We start from the raw sequence: 20,740 nt of genomic DNA on the forward strand, positions 1-20,740 counted from the left end.
GCAGTACACCTGGCAGCCTCTCCTCAACATTTCTTTGTTGGCTTCAGCCTGAAGTGCCTAGCAATGTTTGAATTTGGTCTTGGCTGGAGTGTACTGGAACACACTTTGGTTGCCATATAGCAGATTCCTTTTTGTGGTTCCCATGCACCCTACAATGGCATGTGGCACCCTTCAAGCCTTGCAATCCATATTGTGCCTTGAGGGTCTATCAGAGTTGCTTGCGACTGACAACGGACTTCAATTTGTGTTTGCAGAATTTCAAGGAGTTCTGTACAGCCAATGAGATTTGTCACATCACCAACATGTCTTTTCATCCACATTACAATGGAGTAGGGCAATGTTTCATTTGCACTTTTAAGGAACAGATGGATAAACTACGCATCCACCAGGACCGAGCTTTGCTGCTCTTCTTGTCACCCTATTGCTCCCAGCTTCACAACGGTGCATTGCTGGTGAAGTAGTTTCATGGATGGTGCCACCGCACGTTGCTCCAGTTGCTGCACCCACCTCAGCTGCCGGCACCTACTCCATCCACTCAGACAATGTATCAATTTTATGACTCATTTTTTCTTTTTCTTTTTTCCAGATCATACAGCGTTTGAAAGCAGTGGGAATGCGCCACTGTTGTAAAGTTGCTTTACAATTGCAAGTTTCTGATACATGGTCCATGCAGATTGCAGCAATGGAATCTGAATCAACTTTGCAAAGTAAATTCCGTGATCTTGCCACAGACTCTGTTCCGAGATTCACTGCTCCCCAGATGATGCAGCCTACACCCCCTCTGGCTGTCTGGGGTCCTGCATCACCAGTAGCTGGCCCCCAACTGATTGATATGGACCCTAAACCTCATCTGTTGCAAGCGGGCAGCAGACGCCAAGTTTTGGTCCCCTCCATTCCAGCCTTGAGGCTCTGAATCACTTGAAGATGCTGTTGCAATTGGAACACCAGAACACACTACACCATAGCGAGATGCAGGAGCGCACCCTCTCTCTCGTTTCTCAGTGGCATTCTGCATAAGTCTCAAGTCGAATACTGGGGTATGGACAGCAGTTCAGCACCAGACACAGCTTTGGCTCCTGTCTCCTCAATGCTTTCTGCATCCACACCTCTCCCCACCATCATTGCAGAAATCGTTATTACGGTGACAGTGAGGTGTTTCAGGGGGTGATAAGGGGGCAGGGGGATTGGCACTCCAAGCTCATAGCTTATTAATACTATCAGAGCCAATGCCTTGAAGATTCTTGCTGCCATCATGAGACACACTCTGAACATCCCCACTAATGACCAATGAAAACCCTCCAGGTAACGAATCAGTGAAGACTGTTAGGACGGTGTTATAAATGGCAGGCACCTGTATACTAGTCTTCTAGTTCAAGATTGCTTCTAGTCAAGATTGTTGCTAGTTGGTTGCCAAACATCAAACCAAGTTGTTGATAGTTAGCTCTTCCAGCAACCATTCAGTGTACTCAGATGCATGCCAGTTATGCACCTCCACTTATAGCTAGCCACAAGTAGCATTGGCCAACGGCCTTTTCAAAGAGGGCGGAGGAGTGGATAGAGGTTCAGGGCGCTCTCTTGTCCTAGGGGTGGGAAATTGCCCCTGAAGGCGGAAGAATCAGCAATGATCAACGACATGAGGATGCAGAAGGCAATGGAAACCACTGCATTAAAGACACGTAATGTGTATCCACAGGACATGTGGACTGTAGTTAAAGAAGTGTCATGATGATCTCTCCATTGGCAAAAGATTCCGGAATAGTCCCCCATTCGGATCTCCGGGAGGGGACTGCCAAGGGGGAGGTTACCATGAGAAAAAGATGGAATAATCAACGAAAGGATAATGTTCTACAAGTCGGGGCGTGGAATGTCAGAAGCTTGAATGTGGTAGGGAAGCTAAAAAATCTGAAAAGGGAAATGCAAAGGCTCAATCTAGATATAGTAGGGGTCAGTGAAGTGGAAGGAAGACAAGGATTTCTGGTCAGATGAGTATCGGGTAATATCAACAGCAGCAGAAAATGGTATAACAGGTGTAGGATTCGTTATGAATAGGAAGGTAGGGCAGAGGGTGCGTACTGTGAACAGTTCAGTGACCGGGTTGTTCTAATCAGAATCGACAGCAGACCAACACCGACAACGATAGTTCAGGTATACATGCCGACGACACAAGCTGAAGATGAACAGATAGAGAAAGTGTATGAGGATATTGAAAGCGTAATGCAGTATGTAAAGGGGGACGAAAATCTAATAGTCATGGGCGACTGGAATGCAGTTGTAGGGGAAGGAGTAGAAGAAAACGTTACAGGAGTATATGGGTTGGGACAAGGAATGAAAGAGGAGAAAGACTAATTGAGTTATGTAACAAGTTTCAGCTAGTAATAGCGAATACCCTGTTCAAGAATCACAAGAGGAGGAGGTATACTTGGAAAAGGCCGGGAGATACGGGAAGATTTCAATTAGATTACATCATGGTCAGACAGAGATTCCGAAATCAGATACTGGATTGTAAGGCCCAGGAGCAGATATAGACTCAGATCACAATATAGTAGTGATGAAGAGTAGGCTGAAGTTCAAGACATTAGTCAGGAAGAATCAATACGCAAAGAAGTGGGATACGGAAGTTCTAAGGAATGACGAGATACGTTTGAAGTTCTCTAACGCTATAGATACAGCAATAAGGAATAGCGCAGTAGGCAGCACAGTTGAAGAGGAATGGACATCTCTAAAAACGGCCATCACAGAAGTTGGGAAGGAAAACATAGGTACAAAGAAGGTACCTGCGGAGAAACCATGGGTAACAGAAGAAATACTTCAGTTGATTGATGAAAGGAGGAAGTACAAACATGTTCCGGGAAAACCAGTAATACAGAAATACAAGTCGCTGAGGAATGAAATAAATAGGAAGAGCAGGGAAGCTAAGACGAAATGGCTGCAGGAAAAATGTGAAGACATCGAAAAAGATATGATTGTTGGAATGACAGACTCAGCATACAGGAAAGTCAAAACAACATTTGGTGACATTAAAAGCAACGGTGGTAACATTAAGAGTGCAATGGGAATTCCACTGTTAAATGCAGAGGAGAGAGCAGATAGGTGGAAAGAATACATTGAAAGCCTCTATGAGGGTGAAGATTTGTCTGATGTGATAGAAGAAGAAACATGAGTCGATTTAGAAGAGATTGGGGATCCAGTACTGGAATCGGAATTTAAAAGAGCTTTGGAGGACTTACGGTCAAATAAGGCAGAAAGGATGAATAACATTCCATCAGAATTTCTAAAATCATTAGGGGAAGTGGCAACAAAACGACTATTCACGTTGGTGTGTAGAATATATGAGTCTGAAGACATACCATCTGACTTTCGGAAAAGCATCATCCACACAATTCCGAAGACGGCAAGAGCTGACAAGTGTGAGAATTATCGCACAATCAGCTTAACAGCTCATGCATCGAAGCTACTTACAAGAATAATATACAGAAGAATGGAAAAGAAAACTTATAATGCGCTAGGTGACGATCAGTTTGGCTTTAGGAAAAGTAAAGGCATGAGAGGGGCAATTCTGACATTATGGCTAATAATGGAAGCAAGGCTAAAGAAAAATCAAGACACGTTCCTAGGATTTGTCAACCTGGAAAAAGCGTTCGACAATATAAAATGGTGCAAGCTGTTCGAGATTCTGAAAAAAGTAGGAGTAAGCTATAGGGAGAGACGGGTCATATACAATATGTACAACAACCAAGAGGGAATAATAAGAGTGGACGATCAAGAACGAAGTCCTCGTATTAAGAAGGGTGTAAGACAAGGCTGTAGCCTTTCGCCCCTACTCTTCAATCTGTACATCGAGGAAGCAATGATGGAAATAAAAGAAAGGTTCAGGAGTGGAATTAAAATACAAGGTGAAAGGATATCAATGATACGATTCACTGATGACATTGCTATCCTGAGTGAAAGTGAAGAAGAATTAAATGATCAGCTGAACGGAATGAACAGTCTAATGAGTACACAGTATGGTTTGAGAGTAAATCGGAGAAAGACGAAGGTAATGAGAAGTAGTAGAAATGAGAGCAGCGAGAAACTTAGCATCACGACTGATGGTCACGAAGTCAATGAAGTTAAGGAATTCTGCTACCTAGGCAGTAAAATAACCAATGACGGACGGAGCAAGGAAGACATCAAAAGCAGGCTCGCTATGGCAAAAAAGGCATTTCTGGCCAAGAGAAGTCAACTAATATCAAATACCGGCCTTAATTTGAGGAAGAAATTTCTGAGGATGTACGTCTGGAGTACAGCATTGTATGGTAGTGAAACATGGACTGTGGGAAAACCAGAACAGAAGAGAATAGAAGCATTTGAGATGTGGTGCTATAGACGAATGTTGAAAATTAGGTGGACTGATAAGGTAAGGAATGAGGAGGTTCTACACAGAATAGGAGAGGAAAGGAATATGTGGAAAACACTGATAAGGAGAAGGGACAGGATGATAGGACATATGCTAAGACATGAGGGAATGACTTCCATAGTACTAGAGGGAGCTGTAGAGGGCAAAAACTGTAGAGGAAGACAGAGATTGGAATATATAAGCAAATAATTGAGGACGTAGGTTGCAAGTGCTACTCTGAGATGAAGAGGTTAGCACAGGAAAGGAATTCGTGGCGGGCCACATCAAACCAGTAAGCAGACAAAAGAAAGTTGTCAACAGGGTAACAGTTCTTTTGCAGAAGTTGAGTAGCATGACAAGAAGATATGATTCGCTGATCACTAACATGATAACAGGGTGACCCAACCGACCTCTACACACACCGAAACTTTGTCTAGCAGCCTGGGTAGAAGACCAGATAAAACACTAAATTGTAGAATATGTGGCACACTCATCTCATTACACTTAAAATTAAAGAGGGTGTGCTAATAAACTGGCTTATGCCCTCTAATCATTATATAAACTACACTCAGTTAAAATGTGGCAAACCATAAACAGCATGCCAAACATATCACAAACAGGTGGTCCATCTGAGAAGGAAGCCACGTGTCAGGAGTCTCCAACTTATTTGAAGATGTGTTAAGCAAACTCAATCACTTCTAACTGGCCAGAAGGTGGTGTTCACTGACCTTATAGTCTCTTTCACTGATCACAGTTTGTTATCTATCACATCATTCCCAGCCCAGGCTCACGACAGACCTTCTCAGCAATGACAAGACAGCATGCCGAGAAACAGGAATGCGGATTATGTCTGGAAAGGTGCAAGCCTTTTTGGCTGTGGTTCTGGCTATCTTTTGGCCACAAATCCTCACATGTCCTGTTACTAATCAGAATTATACTTACTTTCTCTGTATCTGCAAATTGGATAAGAGTATCCTGTATGTTCTTGACAGTTTTATGAGCTGAGTACATATGCTGGATGGTCTGCAGACCACTGAGTGAATTAAAGCAGATCAGGATTTTCAAAGCACGATCATGTTTCAAATGACAGAACAATCAGTGATGCCCCTCTCCCTCCATTTGGTCTCATTAGTGTACACAATGTTAAAATCATGGCACTCACTTAAAATGGTAAAAATGTCCTTAAAAATATAGTTTAGAGTAAACAGTTTTTTGCACTCCTGCCAAGATTAATAACATAATACTAGGCTTCATTAACACTCCATACAAATGCAGATTTGCCTCTTATGTTGTTGTTGTTGTTAATTCTTACAATATATGTTATAAAAGCAGTTGTAACTACTTACATTGTACCTTACTGATGACATGTATGCCACCATATTTAAGGCAAAGAGCATCTATTGCTATTTTGAAGTTGGATATTAGAGCTGCATTTGAAAATGGCCAAATTGATTTGACTTCTGAAAATACACTGGACTGCAAACCTGAATATGAGGAAACTAACAGAAAGGTATATGAGAAATAATAGCATAAACAATTGTTAACTAAAAGCCACTTACTTTAAAAGCACGCCATCTGTTTTTGTGATCTTATCTTTGCTGCATATGTCTTTGGTATAAAAGTTGTATAAACAAAATCTGGCATTCCTGAGTCAACTGTTGATAGTAAGAAGATGTCTAACAGTTTTTATATTAACAACAAGAAGTAAATTGAATTATCTATACATCTCTTAATGTGAGAGACAGCAAACTACATCCTTGTGTAATATGTGTGTGTGTGTGTGTGTGTGTGGGGGGGGGGGGGGGGGGGGGGGGGGAATTTAAATCCTCATGTATGATTTTACACAGAACCTGATTTAAACATATGACTAATTGAATACCTGATTATAGGGGCAGAAAAAATATTTGTGAAGAGTACCTTCTATCAGTGTAACACTCTCATTCACAGACTATACAGAAAGAATTAGTCAAATCATCTATACAGAAAGAATTAGTCAAATCATTAACTCATATCTCTGCTCCTGAAGACATTAAAACAGCATTTGAAAATGGCCAAAATGATTTTGACCTTCAGAAAATACATTTAAGCTGTGTAAGTGTATCCTAATCTACTACGTCCCTAATTTCTTTCTTTCTTTTTTAGCTTCTCAAATCCGAAGAAACAGAACTAATTTGATATTCAAAGAATATTAATTGCTTCTTTATATTTCCTCAAGTACAGAGGTAATTGCAAACAGTATTATGGTGTGAGTGTGAAGGACTTCAAGGCAACTACTGCAGTTCAATGCAGAGAACTACTTTTACCTTTACAAATAAATGGATGTGTATAAATATAGGTCACTGGCAGGCAGTCAATAATAAGCTATTGGGGAGCAAGCTGAAGTGTACCACACTTAATCAGGCGAGAGGGGAGTTCTGAATTATCACTACTTGTCATTTCTAAGTGCATATGGGCTGTATGTGTAGAATTATGCTTTGATTAATCTCTTTCACTACAAATGTAGAACCCATGACTATTTATTGAATGTAAGTACCGAAAAATCAGTCGCTTCTTAGAATTATTTTTTATTCCACTAACTAGTTTTCAATCCTTTTCAGGCTCTTCTTCAGAGGGGTAACATGGAAGTTACAAGATTATTTTCACAACATGATGCAATAAACATGTAACTTCCATGTGGTCCAGCCGAAGACGAGCTGGAAAAGGACTGAAAACTAGTTAGGGGAATAAATGAACATTTTACAAAAAAGGGGGGGAGGGAGAAAGAAAGATTGGTTCCAGTTTTCTGTTTACACTATGCACAGATAAATACCAGCAGCCTAAATTGAATTACTATAAATTCTTTCTTTTACATACGTGTTAATTTCTAAGTGATGCAGTAATTTATTTACAGTACAGATTCTAATTTAAGTTCTGGTATGCTAAGAGAGCGTAATACTTGTACAATGAGCTTATCCTTTTTATCATTATATACTGTGCCTGCAAGAAGTTGACAGCTTGTAAACACAGATCGTGTAACAAGTTTCCACCTAGTTTTAACACAATATTTCATTTTCTTAAGTAAGGAAAACAACTAAAAAAATGATCTAACAGTATGTCCTGAATGCATGAACGTTTATTACCAGTGTTATGGATTAGTTCCCATTAATATATGATACAATATGTGAGAGTTGCAGCAATGTGGAACACTGAATCTAGTTACTAAAAATAGGTCAATACAGTACTACTGTATTTTTACAGTTGAAGGAACTAAGCTTATTTACAGTTTCCTATGTTGCTGCAGCTTACAGAAATAAGGTTATCGCAATAGTCTTTTTTAACAACTTAATCACAAAACAGAACTCCATGCTAAAAATATAGGATATCTGATAAACGTACACATCACGCTCAAGCATACAGGTACTTCTAATATACAAGGGAGGGAAATTTACAAACTATCTCAATAAAATTAGAAAACAGATGCAATATTTTTATACCAGATAAGCAGCAATAATACAGCTAATTAAATATTACTATAGATACAAAATTTTTAACAATCTTCACATCTCTTTCTCCTTATACTAGAGTGGAATGTACACTAAAAGTTTTCCACAAATTTGCGAATAACATGTGCTGAATGAGAAGGCACTTAAATATGCAAAAAAGTCCATAATGTTACATAATAAAATAATAATAATCACTTTGTATTGCATAGTTAAAGTCATGGAAATCAGAAAAGAATAAACAAATACTAAAATACACTATTTTCCACAAGAATGGAGCGCACACACAAAACACATGGAGTGAACACACACACACACACACACACACACACACACACACACACACACAAAATTTCTATTAGCTCTGCATTTTGTTACAGCTATGGAAAACTCATTGAACCCTAGCAGAGAAATCCTGTTTAATGATTCTAATTTATTGCAAAAAATGGGTATTTAATCAAGCACTGCATTAGCACAGGGACCAATAGGACTGCATTTTGCCATTAAAGAAATATTATTAGTGCCACATGCCATAAGATGATATGAGGTTTCGACCATGTGTTCAATAAAATTTTGATATATATTTAAATGAGTTCTATTTAGTTTCTGCAGTACTTCCAAACCACTTCTCATTGCCATTGTCAGAACTGCTAAATGAATGGATCTGCTGTTATCAGGTGAGTTGCACTGTCTTATATACCCAGTTACAACAAGCTTCTGATATTGTCTTCCCTGACACATAGCAAAATGCGCCTGGCAGTCAATGCAATTTCTACAGCTCTATCAAAATACAAGTGGACACATGCCTTGAAGAATGACATAGGGAAACTACGTACACAAATCACAGTTGTCTTCAAATTGTGGAACTCTATCTCTGCAAATATGAAATATATTGTTATATTTTTGATGCATGAAACCAACAAAATAATTTCTTCACAGATAGTAGTGACACCACTGTAATTTGCTTCTTGATAACTGATAAGTTTTCATATTAAATCACCAAATTTCATATTGAGCACCTTTCCTATGTATAAAAGTGCATTGTATGTAACCTGATGCACTTCCCTAATTCAAGTTTATTCACACAAAAATTTTCAAATTGTTGATCACTCCAAGCTGAGTGTAGTCATTTGTGCGTTTAGCTAATAATATATTTAGGAACACATTTACAAGCAGTAGTTAACTTTTGAATGAATATGGCAAAGATGTTGGACTACTCATTGTCTTCATAAATTTCCTTTCATTGTGTAAATTTTAAATACATTTTAGTAGCCTCCTCCAGTACCATGCATGATATTGAATGCCACAGCTATAGATGAAATTAAAATGAACATTTTCCTAACAAACTATAAGGATTAAATATTCATCCCCAGTAGTGTGGTTTATCTACTGACTACACTTTACAGTTTACCTTCTTGAGTGTTTATGATCAAAACATTACATTTATCAATTTAAGCAAACTCATGATTCATAGAGATGAAAGAAGAAAATGTTTTCAAATGTGCATAATGAAGTACAAAATCCTACAATAATGTAAACATTTAAGACAAAAAATGATGTGGATTTTATACAAAACTGAAAAATTTATTTTCAAATATAAGTGACATTGTACCTCTATAACTATCCTACAAACAAATTGCAGACTTAATGTAAATGAAAATAATGTATGATGTCCACTGTTGAGTATTCAGTAAAACCTTAGTTAGTTTGTCTTCTTAATACTTGTTTATATTTTCTCCTTCTGTTTTGCTCTGTATATTTCCACCAAATGAAGCCAAGTTAAGCACACTCATATCAAAAAAACCATGTCATACATTCTCACAAAACATTACACAATCAGGGTCTGTCAGTACCAAGGTAAAGACTTGCTAGCTGGGGTAGTTGAGCACATGAAGAAATCCTATAAAATAATGTACTATAATCCATCATCATTATATCATAACAAGGGCAAAGGCGAGAATATAAAAGCTATAGGACTTCCGCTTCACCAAAGTCAAAATGACTACTGCTTTTGGTAAGACAAGGGATGGAACAATGCTCTATTTCAGAGACCCACACGAAGAATACAGCAAACATGAACTGAAGAAGCTGGATAATAAAAGTACTACTGTTTTGATAAACAAATAATAGGACAGGGATCTATTTCAAAGAGTCCTGTATAAAGAACACAAGAGCAAACGAATTAAAGAGCCCAGACAAAATATGAACAAAACTGCGACACTCATAAAGAGGAAACATGAAACAGAAAACATACCTATTTTATACAAGGAAAAGTATAATAAGTTAAAGTGAGGATATGATTACAGTAAAAATGGCAAGAACAAAGACTTGGAAACAAGTAGTACTTTGTGTACCAAATAAATACTTTTATATTCAAATTTCACATTAATATACACAATATATCAGTGAGTACTGACCAGCAGTATATACAAAATTTATTAGAATTGAGCAATGAAAAATATTTTGTACTAGTAAAAAGATAGTAATCTTAAATAAAAGGTGATAGAGACATGTTTATAAATGTATCTCTAAAATACAATAAAATCAAGTTTATACAATGCAACAAATATAATAATTTCATACACAAAACAATATTTTTCCTTTTACCTCATTTCCTTTAACAGTTAACTTCTCCCCCCCCCCCCCAATACAATGATGATGATGATGATAATAATAATAATAATAATAATAATAATAATAATAATAATGCCAACAGGATTTATCTGGTACCTCTATTTCTAGTACCGTCAAGCCTGTTGCACAACAGATTGTAAGGTCTTGAAGTACCAAACAATATAAAAGCAATGAGCATCTTATTGGAAATACATATGCCTTCTACCTATCATCGCAAAATGTTCACAATTCATACAAACTAACAGACTTCAAACTGAACTATCCACATATGACAGTAATTCATATTTTATAATAAAATACTGTAAACAGTTTTATAATGAGTTGACATATTGCAGAAGTAACTTCAGTGGTGGAGTGGTATCTTTACACTTCTAATATTTCTTTTAAATAACAGAAAGAAAAGTCACAAAATTTTGGAGAGGACATACACTAAATGTGCCTCTTGCCATTAGTGTGTCATTACACAAAATAGTCTAAAATGTAGATTGAATTATATAATGTGCCACAATTAGTGAAAGTCAATATCACCTTTCTTCTTCTTCTCCTCACTCAGAAGACAATGGGAAATGTTACGATTCATTTTGAACAATGATGATTTAAAATTATAGCGGAGGCTTGTCAGGAATTTGGATACTACAAGTTCTTTCAGTCCTAGAATTTTTTAGGCTCATTTAAGAAACTATCAAGTACTTTAAGTGTGAGAAAAATCAAGTTGTAACTTGACTTAGTTAAAATTATAAACCTCCTCTTATTCTGGTTCTATGGACTGCTACCGAGTTCAAGAACTTCATGCGCAAATATAAAAGTCAAAGGTTAATTGCTCATTTACTTAATTTCCTTTGTGCTGTAAATGTGGCCAAACGAATTGTTGATGGTGTACTGTTCACTGGATGGAGATCTTAAGCTTCCCTTGATGATATTTGAGAGTAGTAGTCTTCTCTCATCACCAACAACAATAATGCAAACATGACACAGTGCAAGTCACATACTCAACACAGTCACCTCTATGAGACAGTCACAGTTTACTATATATAACACAAGACCTGCCCAATCAAAAGTACTTGCACCGAGTGTAAGCCCCCCAATAAATAAAGTATTACTGCAAACAAGTATAGTTAGACACCTGTACTGTGACAACAAGTCTCATATGTTTCTGCATCCAAATGAGGCTCTAATCAAAATTTTACCAAAAAAAGTGTTCAAGCACATAATTTATGTGTGTAAATGACATGTAGATCTTTGTAAATGTAGTATTTACATGTGGATTATGAAATTAAATCTCAATTAACTTATATTCTGACTGCATTTTTCGTTTCCTTTAAGAAAACACTCTAGGTCTTTCAATAGATTTTTTTGTTCCTGTAAATCCAACTGAATGCCAAAATGATTACTTCAACTGATTCTTGACAGTTCCATCAACTGATTCTTGGCTGATTTCTTCTAGATCCTTGATGAAACTGAGTTCCAGCAGATCACCAGTATAACAAAAAAGAAAATAGTTTGTCTGCCTTTAGTTCTGGATTAAAGAGACTTTCAAGCACTTAAGGTATGAGAAAAATCAAGGTGTAACTTACATCACTCACACCAATAAACAAGGCCCTTCTTCAGTTTCTGGATCTTATTATACAAAGCTTATATAACATCATGAGGCATGATGTACTTTGAATGTCAGCTATGTTACTATCTAAATGTTTTCAATACAATCTCAACATGCAAAATCCACAGAATAATATGGAGAAATTAACTTACTGGCATGAGGCACATTTAACATCCTATTTTAAGCCATGTAGATGCAAATATTGCTTCAATCTTAGTGTTAAATGTAAGATATTCTATAAATAAGAAAGTTAAACAGGTGGACAACATTTCAGGAGCTGTGAAAAACAAAAGAATTTCTTACAAATACAAAATTAACAATAGAGACTTGAAGACAGCTAATTTTAGTCTTCTTAACCCATAAATATTATTCAGCTTATGGAATCTAATGATTTTAGTGAGTGAGTTGGCTCAACTATACACAGCAACAGATTTTGAATTAACAACTCTGCACCCTTAAAACGTCCATTACTTGAATTTAAGGAAAAACTGTCTGTCATCGGCTGAAATTGTTAAAGCAACTACATATAAAACAACCAGCGACAAAATAATCACCATCATTCATAACTATAATATGCATTTTTCTGCTAATGTTGGCTACTCTACAGCACAAAGTGGCTAAAGTTTTAGAAGACAAGCACTTTAAGAAGAGCAGAAACAAAGGTTTCCACTGGAAAACTGAGGCTAATTTTATTCATGTTTAAATACTTTTCTTGGGAATCAACTGGCAAAACCGAAGGCAAAAATAACGCAGATAAGTAACAGAAAATTTACTATAAATCCAACAATGCACCATCAAAAATATGGCTAGACAGATTTTTTTATTTTCACAGTGTATGGCAAGGACATACCATTATATTACAATTCATGGCACATTGGGGTTATATAACTTTTTACCTATGAGCAGATACTTGAAAGATGAATGGAAACAAACAAAATCTTACACTGGTTTAAGGAAGTCAGCATCTACAACAGCTTTATGTCTCAATTTCTGATGGACGTGTATGAATGTATTAGCAGACACATAATCAAACATGCACTTTCATACAAGTACACGAATGCCTGCACTTTTACATGCACACATGTACATCAAGGTCCCTGCCCATCCTGAAGTCATAACCCTCGACCTACAGTACATTTAAACATAATAAATGTGCTACTTTGCACATAAGATGTTCTGAAAACCTAATTTTCCCAAAATAAGATACATACCTGTAAGAAACTAATAAAAAAACTTAAATGAAATGATCCTGAGTTTTCAAGCTCTTGAAAAGTGTGCTAAACTAACCACTGGAACAATACAATCAATCTTTGGCACATTACTGTATTTGAAATATATGTACTTCAAGATCTTGTGACCAGTACCTTTCCCACCTAAATACAGTGTCACAGCATATTACACTATCACTTAAGTTAACATGAGTAAACCGCAACAAATATCTACCAGTTCGTTACACCATGTCATACAGTGGATATAAATACTTTCTACTTTCGAAATACAAGGAATTGGATTAGCCAAATAGTATTCACACAGTGAAATTCTATTTCATTAGTACAAAGAAATGTAGAATCATTTGTACTAACTGGAAGAATAGGGAGCAAAAAGTGATGGCACCCAATGAAGTTAGGATATTTTGCACTGATTCTTCAGTCATTCATATGTATAAATACAACTTTTGCAATACAGTTAATCAGTTATTATTAAATTGACATTGCCTACATAGCAGTTTATAATTTTGTAGATTAAATAGAAATGAAAAATGTAATATATAGTAAAATTAGAGAAAGTTCATAACTGTGGTATGGCAACAGGCCACACTGAATTTAAAATTCAATTATCTACATCTCAAAACTTAATCATGCACTAATGTTTTGCATGATGGCTAACTACTAGTTTAAGAGTTGATCCTTCTATAAATCTCATGCAAGGAAGGAATGTTGTGTACTATTAAAAAGGACTCCGAAGTGGACGTCATGGGAGCACGATATAGTTCCAGGATAGCTCCTCAGGAATAATACTGATAATAGAACCATGTAGAAGCTACAAAACTTTATAGTCTTAAGCGTTTGCACATATTCCATTGCATTTATGTACCTGAGAGGCTGACATCTTAATATAATTATGAAATGGGTGATGCACAAAACTGCATTCCTTCGTGTTTTGAAAAAACCCAATAGATGTGACAAGATCCTTTGATCAGTATTAACACATTTAACCAGCAAATCACTCATCCATTATCAATTTGTGAAACATTTCATCCCAGCAAGACTAGATACCATAATGTTAAAACAATTTCACTCGAGGCAATATCTCTTTTACACTTATTTCTATGGACAACACACACACACACACACACACACACACACACACACACACACACACACACACATACACACACACGCGCACGAGAGAGAGAGAGAGAGAGAGAGAGAGAGAGAGAGAGAGAGAGAGATTGAGTAACCTCATGTTACTCAAACACTGTAAGGAACAATGTTTTTTAAAATGCATGTAACAATCTGAGAATTGCAACTTGGGTATGAAGTTCCCTAGCAAATATCTGAATATGAAACTATAGTAATTAATTGGCTATTCTTGTAATTCCTATTTTCATATGAAACCAATTCCATAACCTTACATAACAATAACGGAAATTTTTAGATGGATCAGTGCGTAAAATACGGAAAGGCAACCACTCATTGATTGCGCACATATGTGCGATATATGTAACAGAAAACAGTATTAACACTAGCTTTCATGCTTTTGCTCTTTTTCTAGAAAAAGTACACCCACTGACATATACAACCACACAGACACCCAAATGCGTGCCTGTGTGTGTGAATGTGTGGAGGTTTGCTAGAAATGAAACAAGAGCTCGAAAGCTAGTTTTCTGTTCTGTGCTACATATCAGTCCACTACACATGAGAAGCAATTACAATGCTGTAAAGATCTTATAACCATTCAAATCACAAACCTACTGCATTTGGAGGGGGGAAAAAGAAAGGAAAAAAAGAGAGAAGGATAATTCATTACAACATTAATGGGTAAATCTTCTATGCAACAAGCTAAGTGTAGCAATGACAAAAAGGAGCACAGAATGAGGAATTATGTGACTGTTATGAATTTTAAAAAGAATTCAATTCTTTATAAGATAGTGAACGAGTTATGGTGCAGTACAGACTAAAAGGTGAAAGAAAGACATTGTGTAGCAGATACTGAATAATACTTACTTACAACCAGAGAATTTCCTACAAAAATAGAAAAAGAGATTCTTCTGCCAATCGTCATACAGTGAAAAAGGGCATCAGGAGCACAAGTTTTCAATTAAGTTACCTTGATTTGCTGAAAAAATATTTTGTGACTGACACAAATAACCTGTCACAAAATGTACGATTGCAATGAAAATTTACACGTACAACTGAGGAGGAAAGTAAAAGTCAGAATATCCAAATTAAATTTTATCAGCAGTACTATGGAAGATCTGAGTGAACCGAAACATAGTTTCAAACACATTTAGAATACAGGACATAATATTTCACGTCTATCTTCCACAGGCTGGGATAATTTTACATACAGCATAAATTAAAGAATGAAATCAATTTTCAAACACTTAAACTGCTATTCTCCAAAAAAGTTGAGATAAGTGGTTGCCAATGTTCTAAGAAGTACAAGACATACTGGGGGAAAACCTGGAACCGTTTCTGTAAAGAGTATTTTCAGGGTGTTACAGCAAGTTATCGTCTTTAATGAGAAGACTGCATCAAAATGTAACAGTCAATCCAATGAACAAAAGGGGTGGAAAATGTGAATCAAAGTAAATGAATAAATAGTTCTTGATGAGTTTACAAGTTTAAGAGACATCTCTCGTATAAAGAAACTACGCAAAGTACAATATGGCAGCATACACTCAGAAATAAGAAAACTATATTAGACATAGGTCACAAAAGAAAAATTGAAATTACATTACTTAAGTGATAATGGCATTCATGTGCAAACAGCTGAACAAATACAAAATAAGGGAACAATGCATGACTAGGATATGATTAACACATGTGAAACAAAATGAAACGAAGATTTATGTCTCGTATTTGGTGGCCCATAACAGCGATGAAATGTGCAATCTGTACAAATTAAAAACATATATTTGTGTAGTATCTACAGCATCAAATTCGTCGTAATAAAATAATTGCAAACCATTATAAGTTTTCACAGATAACAGACAAAATGATATGATGTAAATATAAACACAAGGAAAAAGTTAGACAAGCTAAATAATATGCATGATACTGTTTTCAATAAATACCTATAAACAACATCAGTTAATATTACACGTATCTGCCACTAAACTGTGATAACTAGCAACATATATGAGGAACATAAACTACTAAGACTGGCATCAGCAGAAAGCTTTCCTGAGTAACACATAGGAATGAGGATACAGCAATCCCTCTTATTTTGTTTACTGTTTTGGGTAAATGTTGCTTTGCAGAAAAATTTAGCACAACTGATGTAATAACTGTACAGTTCAATCTTATTTAGAAATGAAAGGGCTCAGATTCAATCTTTTTAGTGTGTGCAATAATAATCTTACTTATGGCTGGACTACATAATTTATACATGATGCATCATAAAAACAAGAGAGACAAATGAGAAATTACACTACATCAAGTTCTGGTTTTCACTATACTGAGCTTCTGGCCATTAAGTCTGCTCATGGCTTCAGCCTTTTACATTTACTATGTCTCTTCAAGTTCTCGTTGCTTAAAATTACTTGCACATGCTCATGTTATTCACTAAAGACACTAACATATAAAAAAGCAAGCAAATCAGAAAACAGCAACACACAAAATGACAATACAGCTCCTCTCAAAAACAGGAAGTGTTTTTAAATAATGTCAGCCAAACGTTGAACCTTAAATTATAGATTATACAAATCTTAAGTAATATGCTTTGTAGCCCACAGAGTTCCCCATTACATTAATGTTTTCCAAGTGCCTGTTGGCTTAGTTATTTAAGACCATGTGACAACACAGCTACGTGCTTTTTAACCCATGTAAACTAAAAACTATGCTGAGACAAAACTGGAAGAAATTATGTAAAAAATGGGGAAGACCCTCAAAACAGTAAAGCAAACTGTGATGAAATAATGTAATCTACATTACATTTAAAGAGAATTGAAACATATGAAACATTAAGTTTCTATGGTGCTTGTAAAGTATCCTGCATACAGCAAATAAATGCTACTGAACAAAATGAATAAGAATAGACAAAACTCAACTAAAAAAAGTTTTCAAAGGGAGGAATCAGTATTATATTAAATTTATAAATACCTACTGTAATGAATGACATTGGCACTATATAAAGTTTTGTTGTGCATTTCACCTAATTCAATTGACATTTAACCAAATATTGATTATCTGCAATATGTACTGTATAGATGGCTACATTACAAAATGCGCCTACACGGCTCACATTTCATACGAGCAGCCTTTCTCTATGAAATGAAACAATCAAACAATTTCATTCGAGACACAGACTCTAAGGAACACATTTACATCAGTACAGATTCTCTCTGTCTTATTTGTACACACTACACAAACTTTACTTTTCAAACATACAAACTAATTCAGTCACTCCCTCACAATATGCTTTAATATCATTTCTATGCATCACTATACAATGACCTCCAAAGTATTAACATTTTACTTGGATTCTGATAATACAACAAAAAGTATAAATGCTCTTTTAAAAGGTAGATAAAAAATGGATGTCTCTCTGGTGTTTCTCATCCAATGAGGAAAATGAATCCTAATGTTTATGACTGTAATCCACTAGTCTTAAGGCTATCATTCAAAGTTGTCCATTTGCACTTATGATTTTCTTCCCTTAACAGCATTTAATTCAACACTTACAGCAAAACTGTGTCTCATTGAAATCTGTTAACAAAATATACAAATAACTGCAACAAATTCAACAAGTTTTGTTTCATGTTGTCTAAAGGGTGAATAGTTCATTCTAACAGCAAAATAATGTTTCACCTGGAACAAAAAATATAAGCTTTCACAACTCTGCATTTAGCAGAGCTCATTTTGTCTAAACCTGAAATCTAAAAAGTAACTCAAAAGTGATGAAACAGACCTCAGTGAGTCACAGCAGTAATATGACAGGGTGCAGAGAAATGTGAATGTCACCAAAGTTGGCACAAGTTGTTTTAAAGCATTGTAAGAAATACCTCTGCATTACTGAATCTCATTTTACATATTCATAAAAAGTATGGCTAATTTTACATTTGCAATCTAACTCTCAAACTTGTATGTTATGGCACACAGAAATAACATTATAATCAAAACTCGTCTATAAAATCTTGGTGAAATGTCACACCATAAGAACAGTAACAGAGTCAAATCTCAAGCCCTAACATCACTGCTCATGAGCAATCAATAATAGAGTAATGCTGGTGTTCTTAACATGTATAAAAGCTACATGAACTGTAAACCGGCCAAGAGATAACACATCTCATATGCCACTATTAACAGGTACTGCAGACATATTCTTCAGTCTGAACATAGGTAAGAAATCTACAGCTGCCCTGCTGATGCACAACTATTGCTCAACAGTCATCAGCTTCTGACTTCTTCTGTTGGCACAGCAGCTGTCTGATCTACCACAGTCACTGGCCGCGTGCGAGCAGACTGCTTCTTCTGAGAACAAAAAATTGCAAAACAAATCGATTAACAAATTTGAAGTGAAAGTGTGTAAATTGCACCATTTTGAGTTAGTTAAGTTTATTTCAGTATAAAATGATACAAAATCATCATTTTCTTGAATATTTAGCTCTAGTTTTTTTTTTAACGTAATCTACATTTTTGTATAAATAACTCACTAACTAAATATGTATTCGTGTTCCAAGATTCAGCATAACAAATTTTAAGTGAATAATTACTTGAATTATGTTGTGTGTTATACATTGATAAATTTCAGTGCCATTATGGAAGTACAAAAGTAAAATATTAAGAAAAATGAAGATAATATTACCTGAATGAAAATACTTTGTAAATCTACTTTTCACCAGAACTATGTAAAGCACAAAACAAAATGTATAAATTAACTGGTGACAAATGTATATAAAGGATTAAAAATGTTAAATGTCCATATGTACAGTACATACAATTACATATTTTGTTCAGAGATAAATTCAAAAGATGACCATTTTCGCTTGGCTTGACATTTATACACATATTCTCGAACATTCCTTATGACAGTCCAGCAGTAATCTCTTAAAATGGTAGGGCTTCACTTTCCGGCATACCTCTTCTCAAATGTGGCTATATCTTGATGAAATCACTCCCCATGTTTATTATTTACTCCACCACACTCTTTGGGGAAGAAGTCACGATGACTATGTAAGAAACGCATTTTCAATGACGTTACAACCAAGTTTTTCGTAAAATGTCAACATGTTATCTACAATCTCCTTGTAATTTATTGTTCATTTGTTCCCTAAGAACTGTAAATAGACTGTCTTAAAACATTTCCATGCATGCTTCTCATCACCTTGCACGATTCCATGGCCTCCAAAAAGCTCTCGAATCTGTGGATCTACAAAGATGACCTCCTTTACTTTGGCATCACTTAAGTATGGGAATTTTTGCCTGAAATCCTTAAACACGGCACCATATTTGTTCATTCCCTTAAAGTTTTTCATGAGACCCAACTTGATGTGCAAGAGCGGGAACAGAATCTTTTCAGGGTCTACTAGAGGTTCACTCTGAATGTTCTTTATACCTGGTGGAAGATATTTTCTGTGTTGGGCCATTCATGTTTACTGTAATGAGATGCGTGAGCCCAGATATCCCATTCAAAGAGAAAGCAGCAATATTTAGTATACCTTACTTGCAAACCTAATAGCAGTGCAACCACTTTCATTAATAAATTCACTGAATTTGAAGAGGAGTGGGACAAAAGCATCACTAAAACTGGTATATCCAAAATATTCCACACAAGTAAGACTAGGGACAGTAATATAATCTACTGTTACTAGTTATTATGTCTCTGACAAACCGTTACAATATTTGATTTTGAACTTAACATAAAAATCTGTATATAATTATCTCACCATAATACAACAATGTAAAATGAAAACCAGAGCTAATTCTGAATTGTCTTTGTGATATTCATGGTCAGCACATTAAAACTGGCAGGAAGTGGCTATTTTCATTCGATTTACATTTTCATTGTTGCACAGTGTTATGAGAATACTTGACATTATCTGTTATTTAATGAAACTCAAAAAAAGAACAAAGGCAAAAAAATTAGGAAAGGCAATCACTCAATTACATTTGACTGGTGTAGCAAAGACACATATTGCAGTACAAAAATCTAAAAGGTTTTTCAGCTACTAGTCTTCATCTAATGTAAGAACATATTCCTTCTCCCCCTCCCCCCCCTCCTTACAACCATGGTCAGCCTTATGCACCCACCTGCAGATGTGAAGACATTCTAAATGTGGGTGAGTGCATTCGGGTGAGTTTGGCAATGTTGTTAGTGTAGCAGAACACAATCAGAAATGTAATACTCATAAAATTCTAATGGTCCTACAGTCTTAGCTAGGTAAGCTACAAACTGAGGTAAATTACGCAAAATGCACAAAACAATAGT

General features: G+C 35.8%; 1 protein-coding gene across 1 annotated transcript in view; it reads right to left on the reverse strand.

Annotated features, from left to right (window-relative positions):
- Window positions 1-7,469: 7,469 nt before the first annotated feature.
- LOC126356366 (G protein-coupled receptor kinase 2) overlaps window positions 7,470-20,740 on the reverse strand; it is a 152,868-nt gene continuing 139,597 nt past the window's right edge. The window contains exon 14 of the mRNA XM_050007352.1: window positions 7,470-18,783. Within this exon, the coding sequence (XP_049863309.1) occupies window positions 18,703-18,783 (81 nt within the window). The 3' untranslated portion in view covers window positions 7,470-18,702. The remainder of the gene's footprint in view (window positions 18,784-20,740) is intronic.

Source organism: Schistocerca gregaria, chromosome 3 (genome assembly GCF_023897955.1).
Source record: "Schistocerca gregaria isolate iqSchGreg1 chromosome 3, iqSchGreg1.2, whole genome shotgun sequence".
NCBI lineage: Eukaryota > Metazoa > Arthropoda > Insecta > Orthoptera > Acrididae > Schistocerca > Schistocerca gregaria.